The following is a 19,243-nucleotide window of genomic DNA, read 5'->3' on the forward strand; positions in this document are numbered from 1 at the left end:
ACACTGATTGACAATAAATTTCACATGTTGTTGTGCAAATGGAATAGACAAAAGGTGGAAATTATAGGCAATTAGCAAGACACCCCCAATAAAGGAGTGATTCTGCAGGTGGTGACCACAGACCACTTCTCAGTTCCTATGCTTCCTGGCTGATGTTTTGGTCACTTTTGAATGCTGGCAGTGCTCTCACTCTAGTGGTAGCATGAGACGGAGTCTACAACCCACACAAGTGGTTCAGGTAGTGCAGCTCATCCAGGATGGCACATCAATGCGAGCTGTGGCAAGAAGGTTTGCTGTGTCTGTCAGCGTAGTGTCCAGAGCATGGAGGCGCTACCAGGAGACATGCCAGTACATCAGGAGACGTGGAGGAGGCCGTAGGAGGGCAACAACCCAGCAGCAGGACCGCTACCTCCGCCTTTGTGCAAGGAGGAGCACTGCCAGAGCCCTGCAAAATGACCTCCAGCAGGCCACAAATGTGCAGTGTGCACTCAATGAAAATGTGTTCTTTTACATGAACTTCACAAAACATGTGAAATGAGTCAGGTTGAATTTAAAATCATTTTTCTTTTAGTAAACATTGAAAATGGGTTCCACAGACCCGAACACCACACTAGGGTTAAAGGTATTATTTTATATATTGTTTTGATTTTATTGAAGCGATAAACAGTGTTGGAAAGATGGGGAGGGCGAATCAAAGGGCAGTGGGACGGATTCGAACGCATGCCGGCTGTAACCACTGGACCACACAGGCAACCATACATAATATTTTTGAGAATGAACATCAGATAAGTGCATGCTTGAGTACATTGAATTGTCACAATCCCAATTCAAAACAGTCCTTTTTATTGATCTGTACATTTACATGCTCCTTTCTTTTCTCATTGCATTCATCAGAAGTTAAAAAAAAAAAATCACATCTGACCTCAGCCAAACTGAGGTTTGCTACTCCTTTCCTATCACCAAGTGTTCACCAATGCTGTTGAAGAGAAATACTAAAGTAGAAAAAAAGTTGGGGTTGTCCAGATAAACCAGCTGCCCTACATCATTCTGACACATTCTTAGCAAAAACTCTAGATTTGAATAATAACATATAAAAAGTGTAATGTGTAAAAAAAGTATTTGGTTTATTTCAGTAGAAAATACACATGGCAGATACCGGCAGATTACAAGTTAGATATAGTTTGAGATTCATTGGTATACGAATACAAACGGCTTTTTGCTGTTCAAAATAATTACATATAACAGACTTAAGTACAATTGTATGTTGTGGATTATTACACTACAGTATCAAACACAGAGTCAATGCATTATTTTAGAATTAGGTAAAGAACAAAAATGGGGGACACATGTTGATCCTACATCATCAACAGGGTTCTATTTCACAAATTAAATAAGATTGCCATCTTTGAGAACTCAAATTATTCATCAAAACATCTCAAATATTTTTAGGGTCACAGAATTGAGTCTAATTCAACTCACAAATATGGAGCACATTCAGAATCTTTCAGAAATATAGATGGCTATCCTGTTTTGTGTGAAATATCACCCAGGGGAAAAGTAGGCGAACTGTTAGTCAGATGTTAATTACATCTATATGAAGGTTTGCAAGACTAGTGCTACACATCCTCTCTAAACAAACACTTGACAGACAAATGTAGTTTACGGAAGTTCAATCAGGAAGGCTGGTCTGAATGCTTGGTTAACTTCAAGTAAGCGTAGCATAATTCACTTAGCTTCCTATTATATGGGCATAGTGGGAATGAATACAAACGTATTATCAGCAGCATAGCGGTCTTCTCTTCTTTCCTATTAGCCACGTCCAGAATGTCATTCATTATTTACCTTATAGCCTATAAGCATGGCACAATAATGCACATTCCTCATGCTTGCTGTTCAGCCCATGGGCTCACTCCTGTAATTATCACCGTCCTCTTTCTCAACCAATGGGCATAAATCTTACAATGTATTTATATGTCAACTTACCCATGTTCTCTCACTTTCTCATCAACAGTTGTCGACAGCCATCCACCTCCCCCAGTTATAATAACGGGCAGCGGGTTTGGTTTCCGATGCCAGCTGCCCAGTGTAGGGCTACCAGTCATCAGCATCTGGCTCTGAGGAGCAATCCCCGGAGACAAGGCCATACCACAAACTTAAGAAAATTCCATATTGCATTCTGTCTCTGTTGTTAATTCAGTTAACCCTGTATACTATTGAACTTTACATAACACCAACATTATAAATACACTGCATTTGTTCTCATTGTTGGACCCACAATTATTTTGGTTGATAGGAATGATGCCTTGTCTGCAGCTTTTCAACAGATCTTCATTAGCTTTGCCTCATTTAATACAGTTCAAAAACGAACTCCTTGATGTACATGGCTGGTAGCAGTGTGGCAAAAATTTGCAAACAGCATTACAATAAAAATGACTTTAAAAAGCAGGCCTACACCTGTATGCATAGACAAAAAGTACCTGGACACGCCTAAACTTCCACCCAGTCATTTTAAAATAAAAAATAGCACTTTAGTGTCAAACTACTTTTGCCCACCAGTCCATAAGTTGAAGTTGTGCAAAAAATATATATTATGTGGTCATGGATACTACACCGTGAAAAAACACCAGTGTTTCAAACATTATTTTCCACTCTCATTCTGCCTCATCTTTATCTCACTTTTTTTCATGCGTTCTTTCAAAAATCTAATTTGTCTTTTCAGTTTAACTGGGCTCCCCTTTCTTTTCTGTTATAGGTATGAATAACAGCACCCTCTAGTTTCTAAATTATCCATTCCTTCCAGCAACATCAAACCAGTGACAACCAAATGTAAGAGGCCACCTAAAACACAGTATCTGTGAGATCTCTCTCCTTACCATCCCTCCTCTCTCACTCTTTCTTCAGGCTGTGGACTCATATCTTGCTCTCTTTTCATCTATCTCAAGGCCTCCCTTTACATCCTTACTCAATAATGAAATAACAAAACCGTAAATACAAAACAAGTATAGAAAAAAGTTTGAAGATGCTAATTTCTAAGTGTGAATGAAACCATAAGAAATGTGTAACACCACCACTTTGCCCACCATTGACGTAAGCAAGCTCTCCCACACACATACATTCCTGCCCCATTCCCCAAACCTCCCCATACAGGTTTTGTTTTGCATTTCCAAGTGAATATCTCTCCCCTCCCTTGCCCAATCTTCCCATTTCCCTCCAGGTAAGTCAGACAAGACTTGCATCAGTGGTGAGGTGAGGTTTTGGTCTCTGTGACAACAGTGCTACGCCAGGGGAGGGGACAGTTAAATGAGGATGCAGGGACAGCCACCGCTCTTCCGCTTTCCTGTGTGGTTTGCAGGTAGAGGGGGACTCTCAGTCTCCTGAAACTTTCTGTTTAAAAAAAAAAAGAGAATGAAAGAGATAGAGAGTGAGGGAAAGAGCATTGGATGCTTCGACTCAGGAGCAGGCTATAATGGACATCACAATGTCTGTCCCTCAACTTTGCCTCTGGTCCCCAACTCTTCTAAACATCTAGCTATAAACATGATGACCTATTATAAAGTACCTTACAGCTTTCTGCAACATAATAAAATATTTAAAACAGCCTACTTTGCAGCTAGCTGTTAACGTTATGACGTTACCTTATAGCTCGCACCACCTCCAGGAAAGCTTCGTCTACGTTGTAGCGGTTCTTAGCCGAGGCCTCCATGTAATGGATCCTGTTCTCTCTGGCAAAGCCCTGGGCCTCCTCTCTGGAGATCTACAGACAGGACAGAGAGAGGTACATACACTCAGGTTAAAAGCGAGCTGCTCGCCAGGCGAGTTTCGTTTCCTTATTCCGTTAAACTGTGTAAGATTAGGAAGTTGCTATTAGATCTAGCCAAAGAAACACTTGTAGCCACTCGCCACCTGTTGGCAACTCAAACATATTTTCAAGGCCTGAGATTTTGAACCAGTAGGATCTAATTAGGTATTATTAAAGCTAGCAGAAGATCTCTTTTAACATGATAATGAGAGTGACAATGAAGACCAGTACCACTCTCGACTGGTCCAGGTCAGCCTTGTTCCCCACCAGCACCATGGGGAAGTCATCCCGGTCCTTCACTCTCAGTATCTGGGTGTGGAACTTGTGGATCTCATTGTAACTGAAAAAAGGGAAGGAAAGTGGTCGAAACGAGAACACATTAGGAACTGATCACAAGTGCGTTATGTCCTTAAAAAGGTGCAATCCATTAGTTCAATTTACTGTAAAAAATAAAAAATAACTAGTGGATATGCCCCCTAAAACAAAGAGGCATATTAATTTGCATAAATCCAACTTATTTTTTTGTTTAATTGTATACTCTTATTTTAAAATTGACAAAGATGACAGCACAGTGACAACAAACATTCAAACATGACAACAAACACTAGAAGTGGGAGGGGTAGCCTGGGTCCTACCAGGACACCTATCGAGCCCTGCCAAATCAAGCCAGGCATCCTGTGTGACCTGGCAGGAGTCAAGTCTGGGGAGGAGGTACAGCTCATAAATAAATACAGACAATTGTTATATTAGACTAAGCTCTACATATGTCCTTAGAATGTTGTGTTTGTACTTAGACTCGTCGCCGCATGGGGACGGAACTTCTGCAGTGCACCTTTAAGACGCATTCTACAGCTCATAAGAGGGCAAGGGTTTGTTGCAATTCACAGGAGCTTCACAACCAATCTAAAAAGGCACACATGAACTCTGTTAAATAAGGTGCAATTGCACCCATCCACCTTTCAATTCAGAGAGAACTACTACAGCAGCTCATTATGCCGCCTGTATTTGACACCATGTCATGAGTGCGACACTTATGAGAGGTGAACGCCTATAACAAGTCTCACTTCCCCTAGTTACTGTAGCATCCCTCTTTGATCAGGGTTGCACGACCGAAACCAAAAAACACAGTATAGACCAAGTGTTATACTGACCATGGCTTGAATGCCTCAACACTTCAAGTAAAGAATACATGATCATGAGTGTACTGTGTTTGCATCGCAAATAGGGATGTTAACTGTTAAATCGGGTAGCAGCCAAAAATGTATTTGACCAGTCATGCTTATTGGTCTATACAGGGATCATCAACTAGATTCGGCTGCTGGCCAATTTTTTCTTTAACACATGGTCGGGGGGACAGAACATATTTTTTAAAAGTTAGACTGCAAATTGTACGACAAGAACAGATGTACATTTCGACTAAAATAATAATTTCAAACCTTGATTACATTTGGGAACATTGCCCTGCGTAGGGTGCTGTCTTTTGGATGGGACGTTATACGCGTGTCCTGACTCTATGGTTATTCAAAATCCCTTGGCGCTTATTGTAAGAGTAGAGGTGTTCACCCCGTTGTCATGTCAAAATGTTCTACCTGGCCACATTCCATCATGGCCACTTAATCATCCCCCTCATTCCTAATTGCATACATCACTCCTCACCTCTCCACCTGATGTGTAGTGGTCGCTGTGCATCACTGAGGTGAGTCTTCCCATGACTATATAAAAGCGCTTTGATTACCTCAGCTGGTAGAAAAGTGCTATATAAATCCAATCAATTATTTGTAATTATTATTATATGAATATGATAACATCTCTATAATGCATGGGAATAGATTTCCAAATTAAAACAAACTTGGTGCTGATTTCCTGGTGTTTTTATAGTCTTATGTCCAACAATGAAAATTCCAAAGTATTTATTGCTCAGAAAACTGGGGGGTGGGGGAGGGGGGGGAAATAAAACCACCAACGGGCCAAATTCGGGCCGCAAGTTTTGCGGAACCCGGGTCTATAGGTTACTTTGCATAATTTTTTTACATAAAAATTGCCGCGTATGTATTTTCATTAGCCGTCATAAATAAAATGTATCACATGTGCACAGCATACAGAGAGCTTAGTTTGAGGACAGGAATAGCATACCAGACAGCGCGAGAGTCGCTCCTCAAAAAGCCTGCAGGCTACTGGAGTGAAACCCGCTTTTTTAAGCCCAGTCATTACACAACAACAATTCTAAATGCAACCGCGTGTTAAATTGTGGACATGACTAAAAAGGAGCTATCTTTATTTCTCAATCTCAACTCGTAAAGCGAGCCTCCCATTCGCCATAAGCTCTTGATGAAAAATGTCCGGTCCTTGTATGCATATGCATGCATGCATAGTATCAGAGAGGAAGAGGCAAAGCGCCAAAATCTCTCCAAAATACTGTCCAACGTGTTTCTATGGGCTTATTTTGGGCCTACGCTTGTCGCCTGCTTTCCTGCCTTGGGACACCCCCCCCCATTGTTAGAGCGGAAACATAAGCATCTCGTCATTATATACATATCTCTGATAGTATTTTTTGTTGGTCATGTCATTTTAATGTTTGGATTTTATTTTATTTCCATTCATTGGACTGGTTAATGAGGGTCAGTTAGTTGGCAGCTAAATTTACCAAAATTTGCATCCCTAATTGCAAACAGTGACGTTACCTTCCTGAAACCTTGAATACTGTAGCCCTGACAAATGCTTTTGCTCTGAGGACTTCATAGTATGTTGTGTAGTTGGGAATACTGTTTTGAATCTACAGCTTGCACAGGACTCAAGATTGTCTGGGTGGATGCATCCGATTCTTACCTGCCAGTGTCATTCAGAGCGAACACCAGCAAGAAGCCTTCTCCTGAGCGCATGTACTGCTCCCTCATTGCACCAAACTCCTCTTGACCTGCTGTGTCCAAGACTGACACACACACACACACACACACACAGAGATTCAGATGTACGTACACAGGGATAAATATGTATAGTGACATACAGTGCATTCGGACAGTATTCAACCCCCTTGACTTTTTCCACATTTTGTTATGTTACAGCTTTATTCTAAAATTACCCCCCCCCACATCAATCTACACACAATACCCCATAATGACAAAGCATTATACCCCAATCAGAGGTCCTGAGGCGGTTTCAATCAAGTAGCTCTGTACTTTGCTACATTCATCTTTCCCTCGATCCTGACAAGTCTCCCCGTCTCTGCCGCTGAAAAACATCCCCACAGCATAATGCTGCCACCCCCATGATTCACCGTAGGGATGGTGCCAGGTATCCTCCAGATGTGATGCTTGGCTTTCAGGCCAAAGAGTTCAATCTTGGTTTCATCAAACCAGAGAAATCTTATTTCTCATGGTCTGAGTCCTTTAGCTGCCTTTTTGGCAAACTCCAAACGGTGAGAATAGACAGTCAGGAGTGGTTTCCGTCTGGCCACTCTACAATAAAAGGCCTGATTGGTGGAGTGCTGCACCGATGGTTGTCCTTCTGGAAGGTTATCCCATCTCCACAGAGGAACTCTGTCAGAGTGACCATTGTGTTATTGGTCACCTCCCTGACCAAGGCCCTTCACCTCCGATTGCTCAGTTTGGCTGGAAGAGTCTTGGTGGTTCTAAATTTCTTCAATTTAAGAATGATGGAGGCCACTATATTCATGGGGACCTTTTTTGGTACTCTTACCCAGATCTGTGCCTCAACACAATCCTGTCTCGGAGCTCTACGGACAATTTCTTCGACCTCATGGCTTGGTTTCTGTTCTGACATGCACTGTCAACTGTGGGACCTTATATAGACAGGTGTGTGCCTTACCAAATTATGTCCAATCAATTTAATTTACCACAGGTAGACTCCAAACAAGTTGAAGAAACATCTCAAGGATGATCAATGGTAACAGGATGCACCGGAGCTAAATTTTGAGTCTCATAGCAAAGGGTCTGAATACTTATGTAAATAAGTTAGAATTTTTTATTATGCATTTGAAAAAATTGCTAGAACCTCTTTTTGCTTTGCCATTATGGGATATTGTGTAGATGACAAAACAAAATAATTTAATAAATTTTAGAATAAGGCTGTAATATAACAATGTGAAAAAAGTCAGGTGATCTAAATACTTTCCGAATGCACTGTAGATGCAACATAGTAACAAATGCAGGAGAGGTGCAAGGAAGGCTCACTGACAAGCGCATCACCCTCCTTTTGTGCCAGTAGGAATTACGCTTTGACTCAGATTTTCACTTTAAAATGTATGCAAAACAAAAACTATTGATTGAAAAGTTCAAACCATACAACTCTATGCACAATTTACACAGAACATTTCACAAAAACACATTTACTGAAAGAACTGTGCAGATGCAAAGTTTCTAAAATGATTATGATAAAATCAGTTTATGCGACCACGTTTTCCAAAAACGGTTAAATATCTGCTCCGAATTAAGATTCAAAGATTTCAGCTGAAAGAATGGGTCATCCCTACTACTTTCAGCTGAAAGTAGGTCATCCCTACTGCCTCTGATCTGGCGGATTCACTAAACATGAATGCCTCGTTTGTAAATTATGTCCGCGTGTTGGACATAACTTTACAAACGAGGCATTCATGTTTAGTGAATCCGCCAGATTTGGATAGAAAACACTCTAAAGTTTCTAAAACCGTTAAAAGTATGTCTGTGAGTATAACAGAACTGATATGACAGGCAAAACCCTGAGGACAAACCAACCCCCCCCCCCCCCAAAAAAATCCAGCCTACCACTATTTTCAACGGCTATCACTTTTATTATAAGGACAAGTCCTCCCAGATTGCAGTTCCTAGGGCTTCCACTAGATGTCAACAGTCTTTAGAAAGAGTTTCAGGCTGGTTTTTGGAAAAATGAGCCAGAAGTTGTAGTTTTGAGAGGTGGCTCCCATTTTGGCTGTAGTGTTTTCAAGCGCGTGGAAGAGAGCACGTTCTTTGGTATTATTCTCCGGTAAAGACAATAACGATTCTCCGCCTTAAATTTTGTCTTTTATTTATGTATTAGGTACCTTAGGTTTGATTATAAAAGTTGTTTGGAAAAGTTTATTAGTAACGTTTGGGATTAATTTTGTATGCATTTTGATGGAGGGAAACTGGGTGGATTATTGACTGAAGTGCGCCAGCTAAACTGAGTTTTTATGGATATAAAGAAGGACATTATCGAACAAAAGGACTATTTGTGATGTAACTGGGACCTTTGAGTGCCAACAGAAGATCAAAAGGTAAGGCATTTTTTATATCGCTATTTCTGACTTTCGTGTCGCACCTGCCTGGTTGAAATATGTTTTTCATGTGTTTGTATGCGGGGCACTGTCCTCAGATAAATCGCATGGTTTGCTTTCGCCGTAAAGCGTTTTTGAAATCTGACGCGGTGGGATTAACAAGAAGTCAAGCTTTATTTTGATGTATTACACTTGTGATTTTATGAAAGTTAAATATTTATAATATTGTAGTTTGAATTTCACGCTCTGCAATTTCACCGGATGCTGCCCATAAGAAGTTAAATACTTTACACCACTGCTTGCGTAAGTGATTTCCGTAGTTGCGAGCCAAAGCTAATTTGGTGATTATCGAAAGGATCTTGTAAGTGAAGTGCTCTGAACCGGGCTTGGATTTTGTTTCCCCTTTCTTGAACTGCCCGAGTGCCATTCGATAAACATTAAATATCATTTAGATTCGGCAACTTAAAAAGCCAATTCTTCCTGTTTACACCACCCATTGCTACCGCATTAGATCGGAACCCCTCTGGACCAATCACAGTGGTGGAGAATGCGGGCCGCAGAAGTGGTGACTATAAGTTACTATAAGTTATATTAAGGATGGAGGCGCATTGTTAAAAATGCGCAAAAGGAAAGTACAGACCTCTTGAGAATTTAAGAGGCAATGCTGGCTCAGGCAGTGAAGGACAGTAAGCCCGGAGTGGGGACTCATACCTAGGCTACAAGAACAGGATGACTGAGGCCTATCTGCTATCATTCAAGAGGTCAGCAGTAAGAGAACTATGGGCCCCGGAGCGATGGGCAGGGATGCTGGCCCCCTTTCTTTCCGGGCGTGCGCAGGCTGCGTATTTCAACCTGAATCCTGCAGATGCAGAGGACTAAGAAACTAAAAGCCAAAATCTTATCCCGATGCTGTCGGAATCCACAGGCCAATCGTTTCCACGAGTTGACCTTCGATAGCAACGAGTCAGCAAGAGCCCAAATGTATCAACTAATATGGCTGACCAGGGGTTGGCGAGAGACGGTGTTTCCGGTGACCAGCGAGCCTTCCTCCGGTTCAAGGGGTGCACATCCATGTAATCTAACCCCGCAGTGTTGGACCGCAGAGGGAGCCCGGTCCTAAAAGTCCAAGGAGAGGATGCAGAAGCAATGTAAGATTACCCTAGTTCGGTCACACTTAGTACCTGAGGGAGATGTGTGTCATGAACAGATGTCAGTCTCCTGTATCCATGGGGAGGTGGATACACAGTGGCGCGGGTTACGTTAGTTTCTCCCCGAGGTAAGTGCACTATGAAGGTGGGCGTGGTGAACCACTTACCAGTACTGCTAGGGAGAGTCATTTGTTCGAGAGTTCGTGGCGGATTAAACAGAGCAGCCCCAAGACCGCACCAGTGCGTGTAAGCAATGCAAAGCAGTCACTGGCAGACTCAGAGAAAACACATCCCCAAAAGGCACCCGATATGCCCCACTAGCACTACAGGGAGAAGTCACCCAGATCAAGTGCAGGGGAGGAAGAAAATGAAATTCAAGATCAGAGGCTCAGGCAGCTGTTTCAAGAAAAGACCGGAGGATACATGCTCAGGTCTCGCAACGGAGAGTGGAGGAGACCAAGGGCCCGCACGGGCCCCGGTGAGAATAGACAGCCAAGACTTTAATTTATCCGATGAGTTGACAGGACAGTTTAGCACCACACAGCTGCAGGACCCAGACCTGCGCAACGCAGAGTGAAGGTGATGGACGGGAAGCACATGGAGAACGTCAATCCCCCCTTATTACTGCATAAAGGGCTTACAGTACTGATGGTTAAGAGAAGGGGCCTAGAGCATATAGAGACATGGTACGGTACCTGGCGCATGTGTTGAGAGGCCACTTGGCAGGAGACAAAACTAAAGAGCAAATCATGAGTAGATTCTACTGGCCCCACATTACAAGTGATGTAGAGAAGTACTGCAAGTCAAGCGACAAGTGCCAAAAAGAATGCCCCTAAAGCCAACTACAGAAACCCACTCATCCCCCTCCCCATCATTGAAACACCCTTTGAGTAGATAGCCATGGATCTGGTAGGTCCTATTCCCAAATCAGCCCAGGGGCACAAATATACAGTGCCTTGCAAAAGTATTCATCCCCCTTGGTGGTTTTCCTATTTTGTTGCATTACAACCTGTAATTTAAAATTTATTTTTATTTAGATTTCATGTAATGGACATACAAAATATTCAAAATTGGTGAAGTGAAATGGAAAAAAATTACTTGTTTAAAAAAAAAATTAAATGAAAAGTGGTGCGTGCATATGTATTCACCCCCTTTGCTATGAAGCCCCTAAATAAGATCTGGTGCAACCAATTACCTTCAGAAGTCACATAATTAGCTAAATAAAATTAACCTGTGTGCAATCTAAGTGTCACATGATCTCAGTTATATATACACACACCTGTTCTGAAAGGCCCCAGAGTCTGCAACACCACTAAGCAAGGGGCACCATGAAGACCAATGAGCTCTCCAAACAGGTCAGGGACAAAGTTGGAGAAGTACAGATCGGGGTTGAGTTATAAAAGAATATCAGAAACTTTGAACATCCCACAGAGCACCATTAAATCCATCATTTTTTTTAAATGGAAAGAATATGGCACCACAGCAAACCTGCCAAGAGAGGGCCGCCCACTAAAACTCACGGACCAGGCAAGGAGGCCATTAATCAGAGGCAACAAAGAGACCAAAGATAACCCTGAAGGAGCTGCAAAGCTCCACAGCGGAGATAGGAGTATCTGTCCACAGGACCACTTTAAGCCGAACACTCCACAGAGCTGGGCTTTGCGGGAAAGTGGCCAGAAAAAAGCCATTGCTTAAAGGAGAAAATAAGCAAAGACGTTTGGTGTTCGCCAAAGGGCATGTGGGAGACTCCCCAAACATATGGAAGATGGTACTCTGGTCAGATGAGACTAAAATGTAGCTTTCTGGCCATCAAGGAAAACCCTATGTCTTGCGCAAACCTAACACCTCATCACCCCGAGAACACCATGCCCACAGTGAAGCATGGTGGTGGCAGCATCATGCTGTGGGGATGTTTTTCCATCGGCAGGGACTGGGAAACAGGTCAGAATTGAAGGAATGATGGATGGCGCTAAATACAGGGTAATTCTTGAGAGAACCTGTTTGTCATCCATAGATTTGAGACTGAGATGGAGGTTCACCTTCCAGCAGGACAATGACCCTAAGCATACTGCTAAAGCAACACTCGAGTGGTTGAAGGGGAAACATTTAAATGTCTTGGAATGGCCTAGTCAAAGCCCAGACCTCAATCCAATTGAGAATCTGTGGTATGACAAAGATTGCTGTACACCAGTGGAGCCCATCCAACTTGAAGGAGCTGGAGCAGTTTTGCTTTGAAGAATGGGCAAAAATCCCAGTGGCTAGATGCGCTAAGCTTAGAGAGACATACCCCAAGATACTTGCAGCTGTAATTGCTGCAAAAGGTGGCTCTACAAAGTATTGACTTGGGGGGTGAATAGTTATGCACATTCAAGTTCTGTTTTTGTGTGTCTTATTTCTTGTTTGTTTCACACAAAAAAATATTTTGCATCTTCAAAGTGGTAGGCATTTTGTGTAAATAAAAAATATTTAAATTCCAGGTTGTAAGGCAACAAAATAGTAAAAATACCAAGGGGGGGTGAATACTTTCCCAAGCTACTGTATACTGGTGGTAATTGATTTTGCCACATACGCAGCGGTATGGCTTTGGGGTAGTAATATGTCCACTAAAAGGTATTGCTAAAGAGTTGTTTCAGATGTTTTCCTGAGTCGGCATACCCTCCTATATTTTGACCGACCAGGGACCCCGGTTATGTCCCGCATAATTAAAGCCTTGTAACAGGTTAAACAGATACACTCGAGCATATTTCATCCTCAGATGGTTTATGAGAACGCTTGAATAAAACTGTAAAGTCGATGATAAAAGGTGGTTGTGGAACGGGACAGGAGGAACTGGGACATAGTATTACCTCACTTAATGTTTGCTCTTAGGGAGATGCCCCAGCCAACGGACTTCTCCCTGTTTTAACTGTTAAATGGGAGGCCGTGCCGAGGGATCCTGGACTTATGTAGGAGATAAGGTACTCCTTTTAATTCCAACAGCGGAACATTGGATCTTAGCACAATGGAAGTAAATGGCAAGAGTATCCCCTGTAAACTACAGAGTTAGGCAGCCAGGTAGGAGAAAACCCAAACAGCTATACCACATCAACCTTATGAAGGAGTACCATGAGAGAAATTAAGATATTATGTTCTCCTCCCAACCAGATCAACCCCAACTAGAGGTGCAGGTCGTGAAGTCGCTGACGCACCAGCAAGAGCAGGACCTACATGCCCTAGCGGTCCGACACCAGGAGGTATTCTCTTCTCTCACAGGGAATATAAATCTCATCCAGCATCATATATACACAGAGCCAGGCAAAAGAGTGAACTTAAGGCCTTACAGAATCCATGCTGTGGGACAAAGAAATAGTCCGAGAGATGCTGGGTTGGGGATTTAGAGGCGTCTCACAGTGCCTGGTCAAGTCTGTTAGTTCTCGTTCCGAAGCCAGACATAACCGTGAGATTCTGTAATGACTTCCGAAGCCTGAACGACATCTCCAAATTTGAACCCAATGCCCAGTGTAGATGAGCTGATAGAGCGATTGGGAAATGCGAGCTACATAACGCAAATGGCTATATGCAGGTGCCTCTGGCCTCAGAAGACAGGGAGAAAAAGGTGCTCTACGCCAGACGGCCTTTTCCATTATGTGAAATTACCCGTTGGGTTTCACAGTGAGACAGCCACGTCACAGCTGTTAATGGACAGCTACTCAGACCCCACCGAGCCTACGCGGCCGCTTACGTCGCCAACGTGATGATACACAGCGAAGACTGGGAGACGCACCTACAACAGGTAGGGGCCGTGCTGGGGAGCCTAAGGAGAGCGGGCTTGACAGCTAACCCTAAGAAATGCAGGCTCGGGTTAAGTGAGGCAGAATATCTGGGCTGCACTATTGGGTATGGTGTCATACGCCCCCAGACAAAGAAAGTGGAGGCTATCCAGGAGTGGCCAAGGCGTAAAAATCAGGTGCGATCCTTCTTAGGGCTCACAAGTTACTACTGGCGCTTTATACCAAATTATGTCTCTATAGCCGCTCCATTGTCCGACCTGACCAAGAAAGACCTTCCCACAGAGGTGAGATGGACTCAAGCAGTAAAGATAGCTTTCCAAAAGCTAAAGGAAGCCATGTGCGCAAAACCAGTGCTAAGAGCACCAGACTTTGACAGGGACTTTATTATTTTAACCTTTATTTAACCAGGAAGGCCAGTTGAGAACAAGTTGTCATTTACAACTGCGACCTGGCCAAGATAAACCAAAGCAGTGTGACAAAAACAACACAGTTACACATGGGATAAACAAACGTACAGTCAATAACAATAAAAAGATCTGTATACAGTGTGTGCAAATTAATTAAGGAGGTATGGCAATAAATAGGCCAATAGTGGCGAAGTAATTACAATTGAGCAATTTACACTGGAGTGATATGTGCAAGTAAAAATACTGGTGTGCAAAAGAGTAGAAAGACAAAAACGGGGATGAGGAAGGTAGTTGGATGGGCTATTTACAGATGGGCTGTATACAGCGATCGGTAAGCTGCTCTAACAGTTAACACTTAAAGTTAGCGAGGGAGATATAAGTCTCCAACTTCAGTGATTTTTGCAATTTGTTCCAGTCATTGGCAGCAGAGAACTGGAAGGAAAGGCAGCCAAACGAGGTGTTGGCTTTGGGGATGACCAGTAAAATATACCTGCTGGAGCGAGTGCCACGGGTGGGCGTTGCTATGGTGACCAGTGAGCTGAGACAAGGCAGAGCTATACCTAGCAAAGACTTATAGATGACCTGGAGCCAGTTGGTTTGATGATGAATATGTAACGAGAGGATACAGGTCGCAGTGGTGGGTAGTATATAGGGCTTTGGTGACAAAACAGATGGAACTGTGATAGCAAATTAGATGTAGTCTGAGTAGAGTGTTGGAGGCTATTTTGTAAATGACATCGCCGAAGTCAAGGACCGGTAGGATAGTCCGTTTTACGCGGGTAAGTTTGGCAGCATGAGTGAAGGAGGCTTTGTTGCAAAAATAGGAAACCGATTCTAGATTTAATGCTTAATGTGAGTCTGGAAGGAGAGTTTACAGTCTAGCCAGACACCTAGGTATTTATAGTTGTCCACACATTCTAAGTCAGAACCGTCCAGAGTAGTGATGCTAGTCGGGCGGGCAGCGATCGATTGAAGAGCATGCATTTAGTTTTACTAGCATTTAAGAGCAGTTGGAGGCCACGGAAGGAGTGTTGTATGGTGTTGAAGCTCGTTTGGAGGTTTGTTAACACAGTGTCCAAAGAAGAGCCAGATGTATACAGAATGCTGTTGTCTGCATAGAGGTGGATCAAAAAAATTAAAATTAAAATCACCCGCAGCAAGAGCGACATCATTGATATATGCAGAGAAAAGAGTCGGACCCAGAATTGAACCCTGTGGCACCCCCATAGAGACTGCCAGAGGTCCGGACAACAGGTCCTCCGATTTGAAACTCTGAACTCTATCTGAGAAGTTCATTGTCCAGATGGATGCCTCTGATGTTGGTATCGGAGCGGTCCTCTCCCAGGGACTGCGAAAGGTCGAACACCCCATAGCCTACATCAGCAGTAAGCTCCCAGGGAGGGAAATAAAATATGCCACGGTTGACCGAGAGGGGCTGGCTATAAAATTGTCGCTCAACTACCTCAGATATTATCTGCTGGGAATAAAATGTCCTCTTGTGACGGATAATGCGCACTCACCTGGATGGCGAGAAAAAAAGAGAATAACAGTAGGGTATGTAGATGGTTCTTGTGCTTGCAACCCTCTAAGTTCTCCATCATCCACAGATCCGGGGTCCATCACGGAAATACAGACGCACTATCCCGCCGCGACGCACTGGATTATGTTTCCCCTTCTTGAAACGGCCGAGTGCCATTCGGTGAACATTAAATATATCGTTTAGATTTTTGCAACTTGCAAAGCCAACTCTTCATCGGTTTACACCACTCCTCGCTACCGCATAGATCGGAACCCCCCCTGGACCGATCCCAGGACACAAAAGCTAGAAATATGCAATATCATTATTTTGCATATTTGGGTATTATTCTGATGAGCTCTGCATCCAAACAAGACCAGTTTTGGTTGGTCCGGACCAGACCAAATCTGAACCAATCATAGATGTCTGTGTTTCTCAAGTTTGGACATTACAGTACAGCACAGTAGAGTACAGTTCAGTACAGTAGATATGTTCAGTACAATATACTGTACTCTGGTGTGCTCTGCTGTACTAAATGTTCTTTACTGTCCAAACTTGTAAAACATAGACGTCTATGATTGGTTCAGATTTGGGCGGATTGACCAAATCTCAATTACTTTACAACATCCATGTCGGTTGGTGCTCAGTGGTTGAGGATGCTTGTTACAGTAAATGGAAAGAGGGTAGGTGGTTAGGTGTCATGGTAGGTGTCAGTAAGAGTTGGGAGAGGTGGCATTAACTGGAGAGAGAAAGAGAGCGGCAGAAAAGAGAAAGAGAGCGAAAAAGAGAGCGAAAAAGAGAGGGAGAGAAAGAAAGAGAGAGCAGTTGTTGAGACCGTTTTCACAGTCTTGCTTTGACAACAGAAAGAAAACAGTTATGAGCTGAAGATAGCAGTATGCCAGTTGAAGGGAGGACAGTAGCAGGTGACCCACATTGGACCCAAATGTTCCGTGTAGCTCAGTTGGTAGAGCATGGCGTTTGCAATGCCAGGGTTGTGGGGTTGATACCCACAGGGGATCAGTATGGCAAAAAGTACAAAAATGTATCCACTCACTACTTTAAGTCAATCTGGGTAAGAGCGTCTGCTAAATGACTCAAATGTAAATGGTTTGTGACTACTATGACTTCCCATTTTAGCCAATTCAATCGCAGTAATTCCGTTACTGATTGTTCGCTAATTCCATTACTGATTTGGTAACAGAATTACAGGTTTTAATCGCTTAATAATTCATAAACAACCTTGATATCAGTAAAACCCCTAAAACGAATTATTAGGTCTACCTTTGCTTGTTACTTATGTGAACTTTCATTATCCTCCTTAGAAAATATCTTAGATGTGTGTGTTTCTGGTAACAGAATTACAAGACAAGGCAACGTTTCTTAAACTTACAGAAGGCAAATAATTTCTCTGTAACTAAATATAAGTGTAGATATTAGTTGGCAGGGGTCTTTACTTCAACATTGTGTTTTGATGCATTTATAATACCTTAAAAAAAAATTCTGGTAGATGTTGTCTAAGACCCCTTTTCCATCTGTTCAACCAGAAATCAAAGCCTTTGATTATTCCTCATTTTTAGGATAGAAATGGTTGAAAACATATATGTCTTAATTTTAAAATTATAATATAGACTTAGCTTTTATTTTACACTCAATTTGACATGCCCCTATGAACTTCACATTGGTCCTCATGGGTTCTTTTAGATGTAAATGCCCAGGGTTAACCGACTCGACAGAGGCCAACAGGCCATAGTGCACTTACATATTGTTATATCCCTTGAATACGAACACAGACGAACAGAAACACTTTTGTTACGGAATAGTGAAATGACTACACCTTGGCTTAGAGCATCAACATCTGCCAACTGCAAGTCATAACAAAGCAGATGTTGGTGAATCATACAGACAGATTTGGCCTTGCTCACTCACTGACTCAAGTAGTTTACGCTTTCCCTCTATTCTTGGAGCAAAGAACATCAGTAAACCTACAGTATGACTTACTGTCTAATCGTGTCTCTTTCCCATCCACTGTGCATATTTTGGTGTAGGAGTCCTCGATGGTTGGGTCATAATCCGATACAAAGTATGACTGCGAAAAAGATAGGAGAGCATGGGTCAAGACTGTGTGGGTTGGCCTATATGGGTTAATATGCACATATTCAATTACTACTACAACATACTCATCACATCAGAAGATGTGACAAATTCAAAACAAACAAAACAACACACAGCTGACAATGTCCAAACAGTTTGGGGATTCTCTCACCTGAATGAATTGTATGGTCAAGGCGCTTTTCCCCACACCTCCCCCGCCCACGACGACCAGTTTGAATCTCTCCTCCTCAGCAGACATGATTCGTTTCGTAAAATTCTTTCAACAATTGTCTAAAAACGAAACGATAAAACTGACTAGCTGATAGAATCTATTGATTAAGTGTAATTTAGTAATCCGCAGGGTAGATGAGGGGGAAAAATGAAAGTCCACTTCTCCAACGATTGAGCAAACTACTTTTATCAAGGTAACGTTAGCTCATAGAAAAATCCGATTAGGTAGCAGAGTTGGGGTTTTACCTCGGTATTACGCCAATATATTTAACTTGAATTGCCTACGATAGGTTATCAATATCAAATATAAAATGTATAGTTCGTTTTCTGATACTATTTCATAACATTGAAAAGTTTAGTTTTAGTCTGGCCCAGTGTTGTAAACTATCCACAAAAGTCGCCTCTAACCCCAATAGTTTCGTATTACTGCTCCTATAATTCATAGGTCGCTACATAAAAAATAATAAAGTATTATTGTTAAATTCTAACGGTTTATCGGCCTCTCACATCATTTTTGTCAGGTGAAAAGCCTTCCGCACCCGCCTTAAGTAAATTAGGCTACCGATGCCAACTTTGTGACTCCAGAAGAAGAAAAAATTTGCTTGATTATCAACTACCCCGTCAAACTTCAACGCACTTGTCTAACTTTCATTATCTCTAGATTGATCCATCTACATATCTCTGCAGACGCATTATATACAAACTTTTGTGATGTCTAAGTTACAGGGTTTTTCTTGGCGATGTGTTCATTTTTCCCTCGTCTTCACGGACTTATTTTTTCATCGCTCCAAGGCAACTTTTGTTTCTCAACCAAGAAGGGTTTCTCGAAATCTCATGCGTATGTAAAAATGGGCGTGTTTTAACGACACTGTTTCCTCATTGTATAAATTCTCACGCTTCTCCCTCTTTTCATGAATCAACAAAGGCGCTATTAGAATGAGATACATTCTAAAATGTTTATTCAATCAACACTGCCCGTTTATTCGTGAAACTGAAACAATATGGTTAAAACTGATTTTAAATTAGTGAACTA

General features: G+C 42.3%; 1 protein-coding gene across 1 annotated transcript; it reads right to left on the reverse strand.

Annotated features, from left to right (window-relative positions):
* Positions 1-1,100: 1,100 nt before the first annotated feature.
* Positions 1,101-19,057, reverse strand: LOC129855712 (ras-related protein R-Ras-like). The gene is made up of 6 exons (XM_055923657.1): positions 18,152-19,057; positions 17,887-17,974; positions 6,626-6,728; positions 4,031-4,139; positions 3,636-3,754; positions 1,101-3,384 (listed from the first exon to the last, which is right to left on the reverse strand). The coding sequence occupies exons 1-6, from the start codon at positions 18,236-18,238 to the stop codon at positions 3,297-3,299; spliced, it is 594 nt and encodes a 197-aa protein (XP_055779632.1). The 5' UTR covers positions 18,239-19,057; the 3' UTR covers positions 1,101-3,296.
* Positions 19,058-19,243: the final 186 nt, after the last annotated feature.

This window comes from Salvelinus fontinalis, chromosome 5 (genome assembly GCF_029448725.1).
Source record: "Salvelinus fontinalis isolate EN_2023a chromosome 5, ASM2944872v1, whole genome shotgun sequence".
Classification (NCBI taxonomy): domain Eukaryota; kingdom Metazoa; phylum Chordata; class Actinopteri; order Salmoniformes; family Salmonidae; genus Salvelinus; species Salvelinus fontinalis.